This window comes from Enoplosus armatus, chromosome 1 (genome assembly GCF_043641665.1).
Source record: "Enoplosus armatus isolate fEnoArm2 chromosome 1, fEnoArm2.hap1, whole genome shotgun sequence".
Taxonomy (NCBI): Eukaryota; Metazoa; Chordata; class Actinopteri; order Centrarchiformes; family Enoplosidae; genus Enoplosus; species Enoplosus armatus.
In genome coordinates, this window is record NC_092180.1 from 3,645,779 (window position 1) to 3,666,058 (window position 20,280).

General features: G+C 42.8%; 1 protein-coding gene across 1 annotated transcript in view; it reads left to right on the forward strand.

Moving 5' to 3' along the window:
• The window catches only part of mpped2a (metallophosphoesterase domain containing 2a), a 57,080-nt gene that overhangs the window by 10,623 nt on the left and 26,177 nt on the right, over positions 1–20,280 (forward strand). Inside the window, exons 3-4 of the mRNA XM_070905431.1 lie at positions 9,979–10,160; positions 17,319–17,544. Coding sequence (XP_070761532.1) covers positions 9,979–10,160; positions 17,319–17,544 — 408 coding nt within the window. The remainder of the gene's footprint in view (positions 1–9,978; positions 10,161–17,318; positions 17,545–20,280) is intronic.

Below are 20,280 nucleotides of genomic sequence, written 5' to 3' on the forward strand. Positions count from 1 at the left end.
TGATTTTAATGTCTGAGCTCAAACATTTGTTTTTTGGTGACGGGTGTTTCTTAAAGTAGCATCAGATACAAAGTCAAAAGGTTTTCACTGTTTTACTGTCATTGTCACAATACTGTTATTTTATTAGTTTGTGGTGCAGCTGCAACCTGAAGGTAAACTCCATCCAGGGTCTGTTCTTGTTTGTGGTCGTCTGGTTTAAAACCAAAGTGTCTCCAGATGACAGATGATGATCCACTTTGAGGAACTAAAACATGTTCAGGATCTTGTTCTCTAAACTTTGTCTGATCTGTTGTGTGGCTTGTTGCTCTGATCTTCCACAGATACTTTGCGTGAGGTTTCTCTGCTGCTTCTCCGTCTTTCACGCTTGTTTGAGTCACATGGTCCTGATTGGTCATTTGTATTGAAAACACTGTTCTAGCCTGGTTCCAGACCTTTTGACTCTCTGCCCACATCTTCATTGATTTAAATAGATCAAATAGGTTTGAAAAACAACAGAGCCAGTCCACTTTTTAGACGGGATTAAGGTGCCGTTGTCATCGTCCTGCTCCGGGATCTGCTCCCAACAGAAAATGGTGGATGAGATTGATGATCTATACATGTTGCTGTAGATCGACTTACAGAAAAAATAACTCTTAAAGCAACACGTTTCCTTGGTTAACATAACAAACGTTACTTTACCCGAGCAACCGCTATCGTGTGGACCGAAAATGACGTTGTTGGGACGGATACGTCAGACTCTACTGAGAGCCAAATCACCCCTTTCCTAAACAGAAAGCCGCTAACATGAACACAATGTCAGACTGAATAATGAAGTGAAAACAAAATAGCAATTCAGTATGATTGTCAGGCTGTTGATGCACCACAACAGGACTTTTTGGGAATTGAAAACGCCTCAGTAGCCCAGAAATCTATGATTATTAATCAGTGGCGCACAGAAATGTAATAGTTTCCAGTTAATAGTGCAGCCTCACATATACCTCTCACCTCCTCGCCATGCCTTGTTCTGGTTTCCTCCTCGGTTTGTGGAGGAGCAGCAGTCAGGCTTCAGCTCTGCCGAGAACAAAGAGCCAGTCCCATTTCGTGGCCTTTTTGTTTCTGTCAGCCTGCTGCCGCTCGCCTGCAGGAGTGGAGGGGCTTTTGTAACAGGAGAACCCTTGATTAAGTTCCCTCTCCACCCCTGACCCGCTGCTGGAGCCCGGCGGGACGACGGTGGTGGTGGTGGTGGAGTGACGGCAGTGGGGGTGGGGTGGGGGGGTTAAGTGACAGTTGACATTGGACAGATCTGCTGTTTTTGAGATTGAAGCCCTTTTGATGTCTTTGAGATTTTGGCCTCTGAGCCCCGGAGCCTGGCATCGCAGGGCACCATCGCCTGATGATGTCACTCCCCCCCCCCCCCCCGCCCCCCCTTGACATGAAATGGAGGCAAAGCTGCCCGAGCCTGCAACTCCTCAACGTGACAAGTCCTCCATTGTTGCAAGTGTGTTTAGTTTGCCTTTACCGGTAATCAGTGTTTTGTTTATAATACACATGACTCATTTCAAGTCGTTTTATTTCTTTACGTAACACCTCACGGAGGATTGTACGCTAGACGCTCTTTTTCGTCTCTGTAAGGCGTTCAGACGTTGGTGGATGCGTCCCACCTACAGAGAAGGAGAAGTCATTTAATCTCTCCTGTGTGTGAATGATCAGGGAGACAGAACGGTGTTGGAGTTGTTGTCATTCTGTGATGTGACACTCCACATTGAATTGTTTGTTCAGAGACTGTCAGTTACTCACTCTACACACCCAGAGCATCTAGCTCTACACAAGTGTGTATGAAGCAGGTGTTTGTGTATATTACATTAATTATTACCAACGATCGTTTTTCAAAATAATAATCTCCCTGCGTTAAAGCCTACGTGTGAATTTTACTTGTAGGTATATAAACATGCTTTTCTACAAACCTTCTCTTCTGTTTTTTGCCTAATAAAGTCGACCAGAACTGGCACATTTTTAGATTTTAAGAATGAGTAAAGATTATAAATCTGACCAGACATTTGCTGCTAGATTACATACTTGCACACAGTTTTCAGTAGTTTTTGACCGTTGCCAGAACAGTATTGAGTGACAGCCTTTGCTTGAAGCTGCCACGCTTTCTTTTTCATGTGTTTTCTCTCTGTTGTGAGTGGTGTTGTCTGTCCAGGTGAACATTACTCTACTAGTTTGTTCTCCCAGCAGTCTGATGGTTGGTGTTTGGCCCCAGGGGCCACGTAGAGCCCCGTCTCCTCAGCCTTCCTCCCATCAGCCCTGCAGCCAGGCAGACTGTCAGCAGCACAATTAAGGGCTGTGCCGTAATGAAAGGGGCATTAGCAGAAGCAATTTATTTCCCAGCGCAGTGCCGGAAGGTTTCTCTGGTGCTGATATTCCAAGCAGGCTTTGTGTGCCTTACTCTGCCATTATGGGAGGGATAAGGAGGACGCACCTCCCTGAACAAATGGAGTAAAGAGGGAGGGGTGGGGGGGTGTCAAGGCAAAAGGCCATCATTCACCATTCTTTAAAATCAATTCTTATTTGAATATTTTTTACAGCGTGCTGTCTTCTTCCTCCTCTCCTGTGGATTTCCATCATTCTGTATCTATGATCTGTTTGTGCTTTTGCTCCTTTTTTTCCTGTTGGGTTTTCTTGTTTGCTTGTTCTTGTCTCCCACCTTTGCCTCTTTCTCCGCTCCCCTGTGCACCACCACCACCACCGCCGCCGCCCTCCTCCTCCTCCTCCTCCTCCTCCTCCTCCACTCCGTTATTCCTGTGTTCATTTTGTTCCTCTGAAGTTTATTGAATTAGCGCAGACAGCTGAAATGCAGAAGATAAGAGAGGCGCTCTCTCTCTGCTCCTCTCAGAGAAATGGTATTGCACCGTGGATGAGTGAGCGGTGTGTATGTGTGTGTGTATGTGTGTGTGTATGTGTGTATTGGAGGGGGAGGGGAGCTGATGCAGAGGTTATAGACAGAGGAAATGGGGAGCATTGTGTTTGGATGCTTCTCCTGAAAGAGCAATAAAGACGGTGTGAGCTCGGTGGAAGAACAGCAGCTATTTTGTCTCTAGTTCAGCTGTGGTTATCTCTTAAATTCACTGTTCTTTTAGCGCAGTGGACACACAAACATCACATTTGCTCTGACAGCCTTCGTTGTGAAGTTTGACAAGGAGACGGTGAAGTACAGAGATCCATTCACACTCATTTATCAGCTGCGGTGGTTTTAAGCCACAATGAAACTCACTTTTGTAGCTGATTGTCTGCAGTATGATGTTTGACATCGACTATCAAACGGGTGGAAAGTACAAATTATTTTTCTGTTTTATATCACAGTTCTATTAGTTTTACTCCCTGGCTGCAACAAACTTTTTCCTTTATCGATTCATCTGTCATGTCAGAAATACTGATACATGTATGAATACATGATATAAATAAAAATAAACAAACAAATCTGTAAATCCTCACATTTGAGAAACTAGAACCAGAGAGCGTTTTGCTTTTTGCTTGTGAAATGACTCGTTGATGGATTACAAATCGTTAAAAAACATTTTTAGTGGTAACATCATGGTAGCAGAAGAAAAACGTTGTGGTTGTGAACCAAAAATACTCTCTCCTGATCCTGTTTCATACAGAAAAGTGTGGGAATGGAAATTCAGTTTGACTGGATGTGAGCTGCAGGTCATTAATAATAAAATCATGACCAAACGCTGACCTTTGTAGAGTGCAGTATATATTTAGAATCAGTTTAAACAAATATCAAATGTGAACGCAACAATAAGCCCACGTTTATTGCCAAATGAAGAGGAATGCATGATGGACTCGAACTTTGTCTTTCTGACGGTGAACCAGTGAGTGTACGAGTCTTGATCCTGTTTGTCGTGTATGGACAAGTCAGCTTTAGTTGATTAGCAGTCTATTTCCACATTTGCCCTCTGACCCCGGAGGTTTTAGGTGGCTGTGTCCCCGCCGGTGGCCTTATTGATGAAAAATCATTAGCAGGACGACTCCATTAACAATGAATGAAGCAGGAAGTAGAGAGGAGGAGGAGGAGGAGCTGGACGCTAATCCTTCGGCAGCAGGTGGCGGACAGACGCACGGACCGGACTATGATTGACATGTGTTTCTGTCTGAGACAAGTGGGCAGCTCAGAGGTCCTTGACCCCATTAACCCTGCCAGGACTTTGGGGGGTCAGAATATTCAACCCAGACTTGATTCACTATGTAACACAACTTGTTTTTGTGGACGCCCCTTTTTGTTTTTATTCCAGTTAAGGGGAATCTTAATTCTACAGCATGCGGTGATATTAGATTATTTAGAATACACTGTGCTGTCAACTCTGTGGATGCAATTTGGGGAAGTCCCTTTCTTGTTTCAACATGACAAAGTCCCCGTACGCAAAGCCAGGTCCATAAAAACATGGTGGATGTGGAAGCCCACCCGAGCCAGGTCTCAATGTTCCTCTCTAATGCTCTTGTGGCTAAATGGGAGTAAATCCCTGCAGCCAGGTTCAACATCTCTCAGAGGAGTATATTATATGACAAAATACTGTTATGATACTGTTAGAGGAAGTATATACATACTATTTGTAGCACTAGAATAATAACACAATTTCTATATATTAAAATAATTGTTTTCTTTCCCAAACAAAACAGAAACTGTGTGTGCAGAGCCGTCGTATTCTGTCACACGTCTGTCAAATTAATAGCATTAATACAAAGTAATTAACAGCAGAATAAATACATCTAAAGATGGGTCCATGTGAGCCTGTATGAGTTCTGTTTTCACAAAGTTAAGTAAATTGTTGTTTGTACACACACGTCCTCCATTACAGATAAATAGAGACGTTTAATTGTTATGGTTGGTTTCCATGTTTTTTCTTTCTGGTGAGAAATCAGCTTAATTACATTTTTATAGTTTCAAGTATAAGAGCTCAGAGATTAAATACATGGGTTATATTTGGAAAGCCGTGCTGTCTCAACTATAAACTCCTTTAGGATGTTTAATGCCTAATGTTTTACTTCCTTTCTTTAATAAAATGGTGGATTTCACAGTTGAAATCATTGAGAGATTAGTTCTGCGGTGATTCATGGAGGTATACATGAAGTTATCTCCTGTAGTGATGGATATTGAGGTTTATATGTAACTTATGCTAAAATGTACGATAAGAGCTCTCTGGCTGGACAGTTTTTTGGCTGCGCAGCAAAAAGCCACGGTCTGTTTTGGACGACGTGAAGACTCGGGAGGTTTTCAGGGGGGGGAAAAAAAACCTTTCTGTTGCAATCAATCACAGTGATTATGTGGCTTCCTTAAAGAGCTCGACAAGTCAGAGAGCGACATAGACGGCGACCTTCTTATCTGCCGCGAGTAAAGTGTCACGTTTGAAGAAGCAAGCTCAGGCTGAACTTTGACCCTGTTTACTTGTGTGTTTTTCCAAAAGGCCACGGAGCCAAGTGTGCTCAGTCAAACTAAATATCCTCCTACAGACATCAGAGAGCGCTCCTCCTTCCCTCCGTCTGTCTCTCCCAGGCTGATTTACACTTCTCTCTTCTATATGAGACATGTAACTAATAACTGTGTGTGTTTTCAATCCAGTTTTCAAGGATTTAGTTCTTTCACTTTTACCTTTTTGAGCTTGATCTGCAAGCGTTTTAGGGTGAAGCACCTCAAGCTTGTCAGTCGTATTTTAGCATTGATATTAAATATGTTATTTATGTGGTTTATGGAGGCTGCAGGGTATTTTAATGTATTACTACAGGTTCTGATGTTAACAATCACATCATAAAATTAAATAAATTTCAATTTCCATAAAAGTCCTTGTTGAATTTGTCCAGCAACATTTGAATATGAGGCATTAAGTGAATAAATGACAACTTCAGATGTTAAAGCAACAAAGAAACTTGACAGTTTCTGAGAAAAATAAAACAAGCAAAGTGGTAAAAACAAAAAACAAAAAAAATTGGCTTGATTTTCAGAGTAAAATTGTTTTTGTTCCTAAATGTGGAACATCTTCTGTCATCTGTGAAATTAGTAATTAAGAACACAACAAGAGAATGACAGTAAGAATAAAAAAAGGATTGCGGGTCCACATCATGATTAAAGTGAACGTTAAGTTGCAGAAGTGCAATAATGGCATTCTGTTTCCTAAAATGGAGACGGATGAACGTGATTAACAATCATGCTTTTGATCTTAAAGCTAATTTCTTCTGAGATGTTGCAGCTGTAGGTGAGGAGAGGTTGATGCATTGAGGTTTCTCTGCTGAAGGATCGCAGCCGTTTCTTCATCCAGCAGACATTTCTGCAGCCACAGACCTCGGTTTTGTGTCAGCTCCAATGTCATGGCGGATTTGAGAGTGTGCTCCTGCCCTCCTCGAGCGCATTAGCATTTCTCCTCTCCCCCACTCTTTTCCCTCCGCAGTCTTCCCTCGGATGTCACGCCGAAGCTCAGACATGTTAACACGAACCTTCATGCTAACACAGTTCAGTCCGTCACTGGAGAATATTCTTTTACCTGCTGCCGGAGCGCATGAAGCCTTTTTCATTTTCACTGTCTCCGTTTACCATAGATCAGAGGCCTCTGCTGCACTGCTGAACTCCTGAACTCCTGTATATATTACTAATGAACCTCTGGATTGTTATACAGTCATATGTTAACAGGAAAGACAGGGGCCCTCTCTCTTTGTCTGTGTGTGTGTGTGTGTGTGTGGGACCTATGCAGCACTATCATGAAGGTTTCTTGGCCCAAGCCTGCTCTAATTGATAGGGGCTGCTGGTATTTACTTACATTCTCAGGGCGGATTAAATCTCAAAGGAAGGGGAGGAGATGAAGGTTGTTTTTCTCCTGGCTTTGTTTTAATATGCGCGCTTGTGTGTGTGCATATATATATATATATATATATATATATATATATGTATATTTCTGTGTGTTTTGTCATCCCATGTGGTTCTGCGTTCGTCCTTCCTCCATGACGAGAACTGTCGAATCCTGTAAAGCTGCATGACATCCAGGCACCACAGAGCACCAAATCTAATCACCAGCTACACTGCACTGTATGTGCTGCTCTGCTGGCTTCAGTTAGTGTGTGTGTGTTTGTGTATATATAGGAGCACAGGGTCTTATTTACTGCACACAGTCAATAGTAAATATCATTATCTATGTAGCTAGTTTTTCATTTTGTGCAGTGTCTTTAATATGGAGTCCAGGCCTGCTCGCTCGCTGAGATCTCCCAGCTGAAGCTGTGAAAGAGCTGTAAAGGAGGGACGGGACCAATGAGCAAATACTGACTACTGACTGACTGTAGGCTACGTATGAGAAAATACAAGCCACGGGCAACAGACTAGACCCAGTTTTCTAGTTACAAACTGAAGACTGAAGGTTACAGACAACAAGCTATCGATCAGAGACAAACTGATGACTACAGACTGAGATTGCAAATTCTGTCTGCTGGCCTTGCCCCGGCTGATTGGAGGCTGATCAGTGTTGAATCTGTGGTGCACAAATTAACAGACTTTCAGCGCTCTTTTCTAAATGTAAACTGCTTTTGGAGGATTCATTTTGAGCTGTATCAGAGTTCTGGATGTCTACACTGTAAATGTTTTGCTTTCTCAGGCGTTCAGTTAACAGTTAAAAAGATGCAAGAGGCTGCGTTAGTGGGGGCATGTTGCTTGACGTACCAGTAAAACAATAAAATATGATCCAGGTTGTCCAATTTGAGTTACAGATCCACAGGTTTTAAGGTTTATCAGACGGCAAAATGATACGTCAAATTAATCAGAGCGCTGCCTTTTTTTTAGGCAGTGCAGGGATTTGTCTGAATGTGGCCTAAACCAGCATAATCAGTTTCAGGTTTTGAGCAGCTCGTCTTGCCCCGCAGCTTCCAATTCATCCAGTTTTGCAGAGGCAGAAAAAAAACTCAAGATGCAGCAGGTATGCGGCTGGAAGAGTGGTGTTCATCCCTCCAGTAGAGTTTAGAGAGTTGACGAATCTATGACGGGCATCACTGAAGCTGTTCAGGGGGCTCATGCTTGTCACCCATTTGTATGTCATGATGGAAGATTTTATCCAGATCGCCTTCTGACCACAGACAGTGACTGCCGATGAGGCTGGACTACAGATTACATTCAGTGGCTACAGACCAGTCCATGCGTCCACTAACAAGACTTTGAAGATGACTTCAACTCAAAAACAGAACAACTGATCTCTAGCTGTTTGTGAAGCTTTTCCGTGTCTAATATTCTGCTCAACGTGCCCTAGAAATGGGGAAAACAGGAAAATTGTTTCCCAAATGAGACTCCTCAAATGCAATGTTGCCTCCCCACGAATAAGATTTTCTTTTGTGCCTTGTGCCTATTTTCTCCATCTCTGTTAATGACGTCTTCTCCGGGCTGAAACCTTTTGATTTCATCTGCTTCTGTGACTGGTTTCATGCCATGTTTGTGGCACACATGCGAGTTAACCCTGTGTGTGTGTGTGTGTGTGTGTCAGGTTAGAGATTGCGGCGTTGATTATGTGTCTGATGTTGTCGACAGAGTGACATCCCTTCTAATGAAATAATGGTCTAGTGGCAGAGTGCTGGAAGATTGCACATTGTAGACTTCAATTACAGACAAGATGATTTTCTTTTTCTCCCCCTCTTTGCTTTCAGTCAGAAAAAAGTACAGGTTTTTCTTCCTTTTTAACAGACGTGCTTACATCGAACAAAAAGGCTGAAGAAAAGGCTTTTTCCAGTCAGACTTGGGTCTAAGTGTTTTTTCTTTAGATAATGGATAGAAAGGACATGGCATGCCTTAATTCACCGTCTCTTTAGCCAATCTGATGCCACAAAACAGCCATTGCCCTCCTTGTGTGCACAAATCAACCCGCGCGCTGGTTGTTTTCCTGCCCAAACTACACATTTTTCTCTGTTGTAATGTCTCCTCTTTTCTTTGAGATGCATTTTGCTCTGCTGCATGCATTATTCTGCGGACCATGTAATTTATTTTGCACAACAAATGATCTTTTTAAGGTTCCCGTTTTCAGCTGTGCCCCTTCTGCTATCTGGTATGAAATTAGCATACATTTCCTAAAAATATGCTTCTGGATCGAGTACACCTTTTTTTTTTTTTTTTTTTTGGGAAATATCACAAAGAGGAAAAAGGGCACTTTTTTCTGTTTGAATTGCAGCTCTTTTTTTTTTTTTTTTTTTACAGAGAATACTGTTAAAATTATAAAATGACTAAATAAAACCAAGGGCAGACATCTCATGAATAAGTGGAACATTTCAGTTGAGTTTGGTCTTTTTGTTGGTGATAACATGGTACCAAACATACTTGACTGTTGACTGTGTCACTTGACGGGAAAGAAATCGGTTTAGCAGAATTTGTGCAGAATTTGGTGACAATATTTAAATATTAACATTTCTAACATAACATAACTTGAAATTGACTGCAGTTTGTAAGGCAGCATGTTGTTAAAGGAATATTTCCAGGCAGAGACTCTTCTTGTTGTGTCAGGTGATTGACAGATTAAATCCTAACAAAATGTGAAATGAAAACAGTTAATTTAACACAATGAAACCAGCATAAATCATCGATTATGTTGGCATGTGGAAGCTGTTAATACTGTTCAAAGAATGATGAGAAAAAGAGGGGCAACCTTGGAGAGAGGGGACGCAACAACTCAAACTCGGCAGTGTTGCGATTTATATGAAGTGCGTCTTAACCCCAAGGCTACCAGGATGCCCCATATTACAGTTTTCAATAAATAAATGGTCAAAATCCATATAATTTAACTGAAAAGCTTGAGTTCAACCAATTAGCCCACAGTGAAGAAGACCAGAATCTTAAACGTTTCGGTAAATAAATATATCAGAATTAAGAAGCCACCGCTGATTTGGTAACTGTCTCATTATTGAGGTAAATGTAGAGTTTAGGGTTCAATGTCCAGCCCCGCTCTTCTGAACACCTCTCTCTTTTTGTCTCTGTCTTTTCAGGGTGGACCCCATTCCTTACGACACTCCCAAGCCAGCAGGACACACCAGGTTCGTATGTGTGTCGGACACGCACTCGCGTACAGACGGCATCCAGATGCCCTACGGCGACGTGCTGCTGCACATGGGTGACTTCACCGAGCTGGGCCTGCCCTCCGAGGTTAAGAAGTTCAACGACTGGCTAGGTACTAAGCTGCTTAAGACGCACATTCATCCCCATGCCGCTGGATGCACGCACTGTTTTCACACTCACACAGAACTGACATGCACAGGGTCTCGTGAGCAGGGTGGGGGGGGCAAAGGCACGAGACATGTTGCACGCATAACCAGTAACTGGACCACACAATGACTCCCCCCTCTCTCCCCTGTTGACCCCTCAACTGCTGTGCTAAAGTGTCCAGTTTAACCCTTCTGACCTAACACCCTGGCTCAGTTAGCCTTTGACCTCACCCCATGCTGTGGGTGGGAGCGCTGGGCTGTGTGTGTGTGTGTATGTGTTTGTTTGTGTGTGTGCTTTCTGTCCCAGCAGTCAGTGTTTCATCTCTAGACCCTCCAGGCGAGAGCTGTATGGACTGTCCCTCTAACGTAGTCATGTTACACACACACACACACACACACACACATATACTGTCTGAGATTCCCTCTCACCAAGTACATAAATCAATAAATACCACCCACCACACTGGCCTTTAACATTTTAAGACATCTGAATTATTTTGTCTATGTTGAAAATGTTTAAACTCGAGGGACAGTTTGTGTGCATCCCGAAGCCTCATGACTCACAGTTCATGAACGTACGGAGACGAGAGTAAAAAGGAGAGACACTGGAGGAAATTACTGGAAGAACTGAAATCAATCAGACACCCTCCCCGCACAAAATCGGTGTGCATCATGCTAGCTAGTTACAACCAATGCAAGTGCAAAAACTGTCCAGCAGCCGAGGGGAAAATTGTCATAGTGCTCCGTCTGGACGCACCGCTACAGTTTCGTCTCAATAGCACAAAAAAAGTGGACGGAAAGTGGAAAAGAGGATGAGATGTTGGAGACACCACAGGAAACAGGAAGTGGTTTGATGTTGAAAAAACATAGAGGGAGTTTCAGTTAGCGACTCATTACATACTTAAACATAATAAGTAAACATAATAAAAACATTCAAAAAAGAAAGTTCACTTTCTAAAGAGGGAATATTTACAACAACAGAGTGTCAAAAGTGTAAAAGAAAACTGTTGGTTTTTGAAAGACTTTGACATATTTTCATCGTTTCAGAGTGGGAACCTTTTAGCTTTAGAAAAAAAAACAAAAAAAAACCCTAAGCTTAAAGTGGCGCTCCTCTCAAAGTCCATGTTTTGAGTATCACACATTCATCCCATGTAGAGTTGAAAGGTGGCTGTCAAAGTTTTGCCTCTCCAAAGACGACAGCAGCAGATTCCAACACTGATCCACCAGACGTCTACAGAAACGTCTCAAACCACTCCTGCAGCATAATCCACTCCTCGACTGTCCGTCAGTATCCTCAGTATGTTCAAACAGTTAGATTTTCAACTGAATTTAGCATCTAATTCTTCATGCACGTCTTTGTTGCTTCCAAACTTTCACACTAATGCAGACACCATTTATATGAGAACCAGGGTTCCATTCACATCAGTGTTTTTTTGGGATTGTTTAACCGTCCACACTGAAATGGTTGAGTCTCTTCTTCCTCTATATGTGGTTGGATGCCACAACTGCCACTTGTATTCAGGTGTATCCGCTCTGGAGGGCGTTTCAAACGCAACAATGGACAAACACGGGAGGGAATGTGTGGAGGTTCGGATAAAAGGTCTATTCACACTCACAACTCTGCAAATTAAAACTTTTTCAAAGTCTGAAAGTGGGTTTTGAGCTTTTGAACGTCTAATAACCGCGACATACCGTTTGCAATGTCAACAAAATGATTCAACAAGCTCAACTTTCTCTTTACACACTTTTAATCACAGTCAACCTCTAAAAATCTGAAGTTTCGGATTTTGAAATGTGAATGTGATTTTTGTTGTTGGGCAGCGACAGTAATGCACCCACTTTGCCAGGCTGACTCTTTAAAGTACTGCCAGGTGCTGTGCCCTAATTCTCCTGAAACAGACACACACACATACATTAACAAAGGGTGAACACACACACACAGACACACACACACATGCAGGCATGTCCCATTTCTTTCCCCTTCTGTTTTCTGCTGTGTCACTACTAATACAGCACCTGGTACCACTGGTCAGCTTTTCTATCAAACTCCTCCATCCATCAATACGGACAGCTTCTTCGTCAAGGGTGTGTATACCTGTGGGTTTGTGTGCACGTGTGTGTGTGCGTACGCTCTTTGTTAAGACAGCGGTCATAATGGGGAATCGATTCTGTTGATATCCGGTTGATGGTTGACTGGTCGTAATATTTTCAGTCAGTATTTAAAGTTTAGATGCTTCAAGTCAAAGCAGTTTGAGCATATTGTTCGGCATCTTTTGTTCCTTCAGGGCTGAGAAAATTAAGCTTATTTGCACTGTGGCTTTAACGGTGCTGGTGGAAAACATGTGAAAGGTTTTATATTCCCTCCGAGGCGTTTTTTTTTGTCCTTGTTGACGAAGGCAGATAGAGAGCGAGTTGGAGAGAGGAAGAGACTGAGTCAGACATGGAGGAGGTCGGGAGACGGCGGCATGATGAAAGTCACATGGAAAATGGCAAGTTTTTCTGGATGAAAGATCAGGGTTGCGATATTAATCCTCAAAATCCAAACAGATTGTAAACTTTGGGCTGGATGAGGTTGTTATTGTAGGTTTAAAGCTGCTGTAAACTGAGGGGTGTGTTCCTCCCCCGCGGCCTCCTTCGGCAGCAGTGTGTCCGGGCCATCGACTGCTGTTTGGCCAGTTGAAGGAAATCATTGGCGATCGATCGTTCCCCGACCCAGCCTGTCTGATGGTCGAGCACCAGCTCTGATCTGCTGCTTTAAGCTGCTCTTGATGTAGACACAGGAGTTGATTATATCAGTTTTGCCTCACTGAAGATGATTTGAGACATTATTTTTAATTCCTTTGTGCAAATATCACAATCCAATCGACTAATCACAAACTAAACAACTCCTTCCCCTTAGATACAGCACCAAAATAATTGATATCTTTATAGTGGTAACAACGGACCTCGGTCAACCTGATATTAGCATTGTGATGTAACTTTGTGAACAGAAGAGACGTCTTTTGTCCATTTCAAATATACTGAGAGGGTATGAGCTACGGAGGTGTCCCGTTTAATTGTTTAAGCGACAATTTTTTCACTATGTTCCGTCATTTTATGGGCTAAACGATTAATGGACTAATGAAATGACTAATGAAGATATTTGCTAGTTGCAGCCCCGATTAGCGCATCCAGCAGAAACGCAGCAACTCCGCCAACTGCTGAAGGAAATATCTGACTCTTTAGCTGCTAAATGCTCCACAAAGTTCACCAGTTAGTCGCTAACTTTGTCTGTCTGCTGTTTGATGCTGAGCCGGTAGTCTACGGCGAGAGCTTTATCCCTGTAAACAGCTGCCCACTATGGCGGGAAACAGGGCGGATGAAAGCGATGACACTGAACCAGAACAGAAACCTGAAAGATGCTAAAAAAGCTCCATAGAGCTGAGAGGAACTGCAGAGCTGGTGATACATCTCTCAAGTAACTCTTAACTTTCACATTACAGAACATTTAATTCATTAATATAAAAACATCTGTTCGTGCAGCTTTAAAGATAAATGATTAATGTTAAGTCAAATTTCAAATTACGTTGGAATTATCCTTTAACGCTGATTCGTTTTCTGTCACTCTGTGAGGGAGAAAGTTTATGCATTTCATTCTTCTGACAGTTTTCAAACTTCATTATGTTGGCTTTTAATAGTTTTTGCGTATATATAAATATATATATATATTTTTTAGGTGTTTTCAACATCATCCAAATATCTAAATACTGATTGATAAGTAGACTTGTTTTACAAAACTAGTGCATATTTGCAGCTTCTGCACTAATTGGAAGATTTGGTTCTGTCATATTTCCTCAAGGATTAATTTGAGGGATCAATTTACGGGTTGTCATGTAGAATATTATGTTAACCCTGGTTGGAAAGAGTGTATTTTTAGTATTGCACTGCGACTGTAACGCTTTCTAATTGAAATGTTTTGAATGTGAATCTTCTTGAGAGGTGTGCACACACAGTTCTAGCTCTCCACTGACTTTCCTTTTGACTATCTTACTCTTTTTCATACCCCGTTTGTGGGCGAAGAATAAAAAATAAATCTAGTTGTATCCCTCCACCACCACCTCCTGCAAGATGTATCACGGCGGCAATAAAAAGCAGTATAAATTCCCAGTAGAGTAATGGAGATGGAGTTGTTTGATGGTAATTATGTTTTCCCCACCTTTTCCCTGCCTGGTGGTGGAGGAGAGGATGATTCGCTTTGGGTAGTGTGTTTGTGTGTGTGTGTAAATGGATGTGTGATCCAGTTAGAGTGCTGGGGGACTGAGAGACGGCGCTCTCATATAAGGTTAGACTGGAATTTATGATCCTGAGACGCGACAAGAGCTAATTTAGAGTAGCGGGAATGAAACCTATAGACCGGGGGAACCATGATTCTTTCATTTTCAGCATTAGAGAACACACACTCAGTCTCTCTCTTTTGCACTCACACACACACTTCTTTTTTTTTTTATCTATCTGCACTGAGCCTGCGTATCTTGACTGACTTTATATTCTATTCAGTTTCTATTTCCAATTGTGAACTTCACCACTGCAGAATTGAACAGTGCGCTTACATTTTTTCTTTCACTTACTGTCGTGAGTCAAAGCATTTTTTATTAAACAGATAAATTTTATTGGATTCTTTATTCAACATTTTATTTAATTTGCCCTCTTGTCTTTGCATCATAACCTTCTGCTATCACATGGCCAGAGTCAGACTCCATGTTGTTGGTGGATGTTGGCATTTCACTTGTAAATCTGCACTATAATCCTGAAGTGTATGTAAAAGATTTCACTTTTGTACAGTGCTTTTGTCAATAAATATGTCCAGTAGATCCTGTGAAATGCTGCTAAATGTTGAAAAATAGCTGCCAAAATGCAGTCGCAAAGGATATATGGAAAGGAGGATATGTGTAATCTAGACCTCTTTTTAACTTTTCAACAAAATTCAGCTCCGTTTAATCAGACGCTCGGATGCCTTCACACCTGCATATCACCAGAAAGCAGCTGACTGAGTCGTGCTCTTATCAGCTGCTCTGACAATAAACCACCAAGTCTCTGCTACATGAAGTCATCGGCAGTGAGGGCCGAGGTTTTTATTCATTTTAGATATTTCATCTGAATACAATGCAGAAAACGTGGTTTACAAGTTAATCAATTTAGAAGGATGAGTTACTAAAGCAATGATGGCTAGTGTTTAGATTATCGTTCACACCTTAGTCAGTTGGAAGTTGTGATTGCTGTTGATCAATGCAACATCAGTGAAACTTATTTCACTTCATAAAACAAAAACACACGTTGTACAATATATCAGTGGAACAGCACAGTGTTGGGTCCGTACATTACACATCACCTCTTGCCAGCACTATATGACGTAAGGCCAGCCAAACAATATGACAGTATGTGTTAAGAAATGTACTTCAGTGATCACGATGAATTCGTTAGCGCAGTACTCAGTCACCACTCATGTCAGTGCCACGCTGTTGGTTGAAAACTGCGCTTGAACTTGAGTATTTTGTTCAATTCTGTCCAAACCTTCCTTCCAAAAAAAAACCTACAGAGAGAGAATCTATACTAAAAGAAATAAATTAGAGCTGAAACCCTGCTGCAGGGTGGAGACCCTCAGCACCTATTCTGCCTGTAGCCACGGTTCAGATAACTCTACACATAAATTAGCCTGCGGATTAGTCTACACAGAACCTACAGAGCAGGCTATAAAAGACAGAAAGGAAGGAAGGAAGAACAAAATCAGCAGGACGCCTAAAAAAAAAACGGAATCCAGGAGAGAAATACAGAGCGAGAATAGAAGGGTGATGAAGGCCAGACCCTTTCGTTGAGTGCTCAATCGGCTGGAATAAAGTAGTAAGTCAGTTTCTTGATGGCGAAGGGGAACCGGGACAAATCACCCCGACAGAGGAGAACGAAAAGGGCACCGCAGAAGTTGAAAGATGAGGGGATGAGAATTGTAATAGATGTTCTTCTCTATTTAGTTCAGGTTCATGCTTTCCCCAGCCGCCCGGCGTCTGCAGAGATGGACGGTGGATCTGCTGGGGTCAAGCAGGGCCTTCAGCTGTGGTTGTAACCTCTCTGACTGTCTGAATTGAGGGTATTTTTCCCCTCCACTTATCTTAGCTTTCTTTGCAGTCCTGATCTGCGCTCAGGGTTAGGTACACAGGGAGCTACAGAGGGAGTGTATGCAACCTGCTGTTTCTGTAGAAACAGACTGACCGGCTAGAAAGTACATCCCCTATGTGATTTTATAACATACTGTTCTGCCTTGAAGGAGAGTAGAGCTGCACAATATGGTCAAAATATGGAGTGTGTGAAGAACTTGTTGGGTGTAAGGAATGCGTGTAATGAAATCTAGATATTAGCAACCATAGAGACGTGACTTATATTTGCTATAATTTCAGTTATTTCATATCACAATAATGATACAAAAACGCAATACATTATACAGCTCTTACTCAGAGCTGTAACTGACGTGAAGGACGCAGGATATTAAATCAGATCTGTGCAAAACTGGTGAACTAATCACTTTGGTAATTTATCGATCACTGACCTTGAATTTGGGCCTCTTCATGTTGTTGTCCACCTCTGGAATAAGACACTTTCTTTATAGATTGCGGCAGAACAACACAGCTTATCGGTCGGCGCCTACGTCGGTTGGTGCAACTTTGATACTGCAGATATAATCCGGTTTATTTGCTTCATTGTAAGAACCTGATTGATTGGAGAGTTTTGGTGCTGACTAACTAAAACTGTCAATATTTGCAAATGTGTAGCTCAAAAGTTGTTATACTGAGCGTCCTGGTAGGCCAGACTCGTACCACGTAACCTCGACGTCCAGTTCAGTTCTACGTCTGCATTGCTTCAGTCAGCTTGTGCACAAAAATGTAATTATCAGCTACATGTTGGTGGAGCAGTTCAGTACAGCAAGTGGTTTGTTTCAGGTCAAGTCAGAGGTATTAGATGCCAGAGAGGAAGAAATTCTTGTCTAACAAACCCTGTGTGTATGAGCAGAAAGTGACACACTTGATCTTAACATGTGGATACATGTGGACTTCACCTCACCACCCTTCCCCCCCGGTTGCTCTTGTCTCTTCTAGGTGGCCTCCCGTACGAGTTTAAGGTGGTGATCGCCGGGAACCACGAGCTGACCTTTGATAAGGACTTTATGGCTGAGCTGGTCAAGCAGGATTACTACCGATTCCCGTCGGTCTCCAAACTCAAACCAGAGGACTTTGACAATGTCCAGACGCTCCTCACAAACTGTGTGTACCTGCAGGATTCGGACGTCACCATTAAGGGGTTCCGGATATATGGGGCGCCATGGTAAGCTACTCTCATCAATCACTTCCTGTCTTTCATAAGCGCTGAGTCACAGTTCTATGTCGTTGTGTTGTGGATCCCTGAGGTGAAGGTGTGCCTTCCCCTCTGTCAGTGTCTGGCTGGTTTCCAGCCGCCCCCCCTCTGCAGTAACTCTGTACTCTGCTGTACGCTCTCAGTGAGGGGCCTCTCAACCATGCAGGGTGCTATTCCCAGCTCGCACATTCCTTTATGAGCTCAGGACCTTCGCCTGCTCCCCGGGCTTACGTTACACCTGTGTTTTGACACGAGGTTAAGTGATACGCGTGTTACCGGGACACTCTGTCAATAGGCTCTCAGGTGTGGAAAGAAAGCAGGGAGGGACGGCGTGTTTGGTCGAGGACGGGTGTAAGCAGCATGTATTCGACAAAGAGAGGCAGGTGGGAGTGTTTTTTAAAGTGTTCGTGCAAAGAATGTGCTTGTTGTCATGATGACAATGGAAATGGAAACCTGTGTTCATGAATTAGTGTCATTGTTGATTGATTTCTAGGATAAACTGTAGGTTCTTTACCTCAAAATAAGAAACAATAATTTTTGTGGCTGTATTTAACTGTTGGGGACATGATTATTTGTTTGTTTTATAAGATAAAATGCAGATGCACACTGGTTTAGGTTTTTACAGCTGCCTATTTAACTTATAAATATATTTTAAAGAAGGCTATGGTACCTTTTACTACTTTTACATCCAGCCATCACCAGCCTGTCATCGATGCTTAAAACGTCCACCATAGTAATTTGTATTACAGTAAGAAGATTTGGAACAGTTACTAGATCACAGTTGATGTAATCTCAGACCGATGCTGACAGTAGTGTGTCTCTGATGATGCTCTGTTCTCATCTGTGTGATGCCCTCTCTTTGCCCCCGTCGTCTTTGCTGGATTCAGTAGATTAGTTCAGTCTGAACCGCCGTCGTCTTACAGTATTTGAACAGTCCCGCAGTCTTGACCTCGGCTCTCCTGCGCTGCAGCTGTGTGTTTTGTTGTGTGGCGGTCGAGGCTGGAACTTCCTCTGTCCTGCTGTGACTCCCTCTGCTCTTTGTGCAAAGGTTCTCACAAGTCTGCTCCAGACTTAAAATAACTATTTGGGTCACACCTTCATCCTTTAGCGGCTATAATTAGCAGGTTTGCAGCCTGGCTTCAGAAGTGGTGGAGGACAGTGGCGAGGAGGAGGCGGGGTGGGGGGGGGGACAGATCCCAGCATTCCTCAGACATCACAGCAGCAGCAAGACGAGATTACCCTCTCTTTTCCCTCCATCCTTCCTCTTCCATCCTTCTGTTTGAAAGAGGAAGGACAGCCCCCCTCCCTCCCATGTGGGTGTTTAGTGTGAGGGCTGGTAAGTGTCTGTTGTGACAGCTGGGGGTCTCGTGAGAGGTGGAGTGGACAGCTTGGCAGGCCCCCCCTCCCAACCCCTCCTCGGCTTCCTCACCTCCTTCACACCCATATGCCATCGTGGCCCGAGGTCTGGCCTGCTTGTCCAGTGTGAGGTCTCACTTAGCCCTGCAGTGACCCCTCACTTCATCAACAGCTCACCAGCTCGCCGCCTGGGTGGCCGAGCTCCTCCGAGTCCTCAGCGGTCTGCTGCTGCAGGCCGGGACGCGACAGCATCACTCAGGAAATGTGGCGTGTAACTACCACCTGATAAACGCTGCTGTAGCTGCAGTGGTCTGCCGCCGCTGCTTTAAAAACACACTGTTCATCCATTCACACGTCCGCTTTCAGTGCTGGAAAATGCTAATTATCTTACGTTTTCTGAGTGTAAAATTGGTGAGGTACCTGTCCAAACATTAAAACAATACAGGTAGTCCTTGTAGTGTTTGGTCTGTAGAAATGCATGTTTTACATCGTCTGTTTGCCTTTTAAATTTTACTCTGAAAGTTGTGATTTACAGCACTCTAATAAATGAAGTATCATATTTACCTCAGAAGTTGAGTAAAACTTTGAAGTCTCGCAAACTGGAAATACTGCCTGTACCTCAACATTGTAGTGTAATATCGCAGCTGAGTTTATGTGCTTTGTTGCGCTCCACCTCTGTGTACTTAGCAATACTTACAAGTTTTAGGCTGTTTCAGTTTTATGACAAAGTGCCTTTACCCTTTTCATGTGTACAGGAAAATACCAACCAATAGTCATTTGTTTTTTTAACCTCAAATGCCAAAAATTTTAAAACTTTTTGAACATTTCAGAACCCGTTATGTCCCCACCCCCGTCCAGCTCAAACTGAAAAATGTCAACGATGAAACAAAATGTCATCAAAAGGCTGTTTCCTTGTTTCTTTTCACTTCCAGTCTTGTTGCTCGTTTCTGCTGTAAAAGGCTGCTTGCTAAAAGAATAGGATTTCTGCTTTTTGAATCCATCAACCGCTCTGCATGTATAATGAAAAAGCAGATTGCTCCTTCTTCAATGAAAACACATTTCAGTGTACACACAGTACGTCATTTTCTCTTTGCAGCTCCTCTGTTTCATGAAATCCACTAAAATAATTATTTGTGTTTTGCAAAACACATTAACTGCCGGATCAATTAGTCCCGATTTCTATCACAAGAGCAGGCAGGACTCTGAAGTTTTCTGTTGGAAATGATGGAGAAGCAGCAGTTTATTCACAATAACCCTGCAGGTTTTCATCTGTTCGAGATGGAAGGAAACATTCTGCTCTGATTGACTGATTAGCGACGTTACAGCCTTCTTTCCATCGCTGCTCCCACC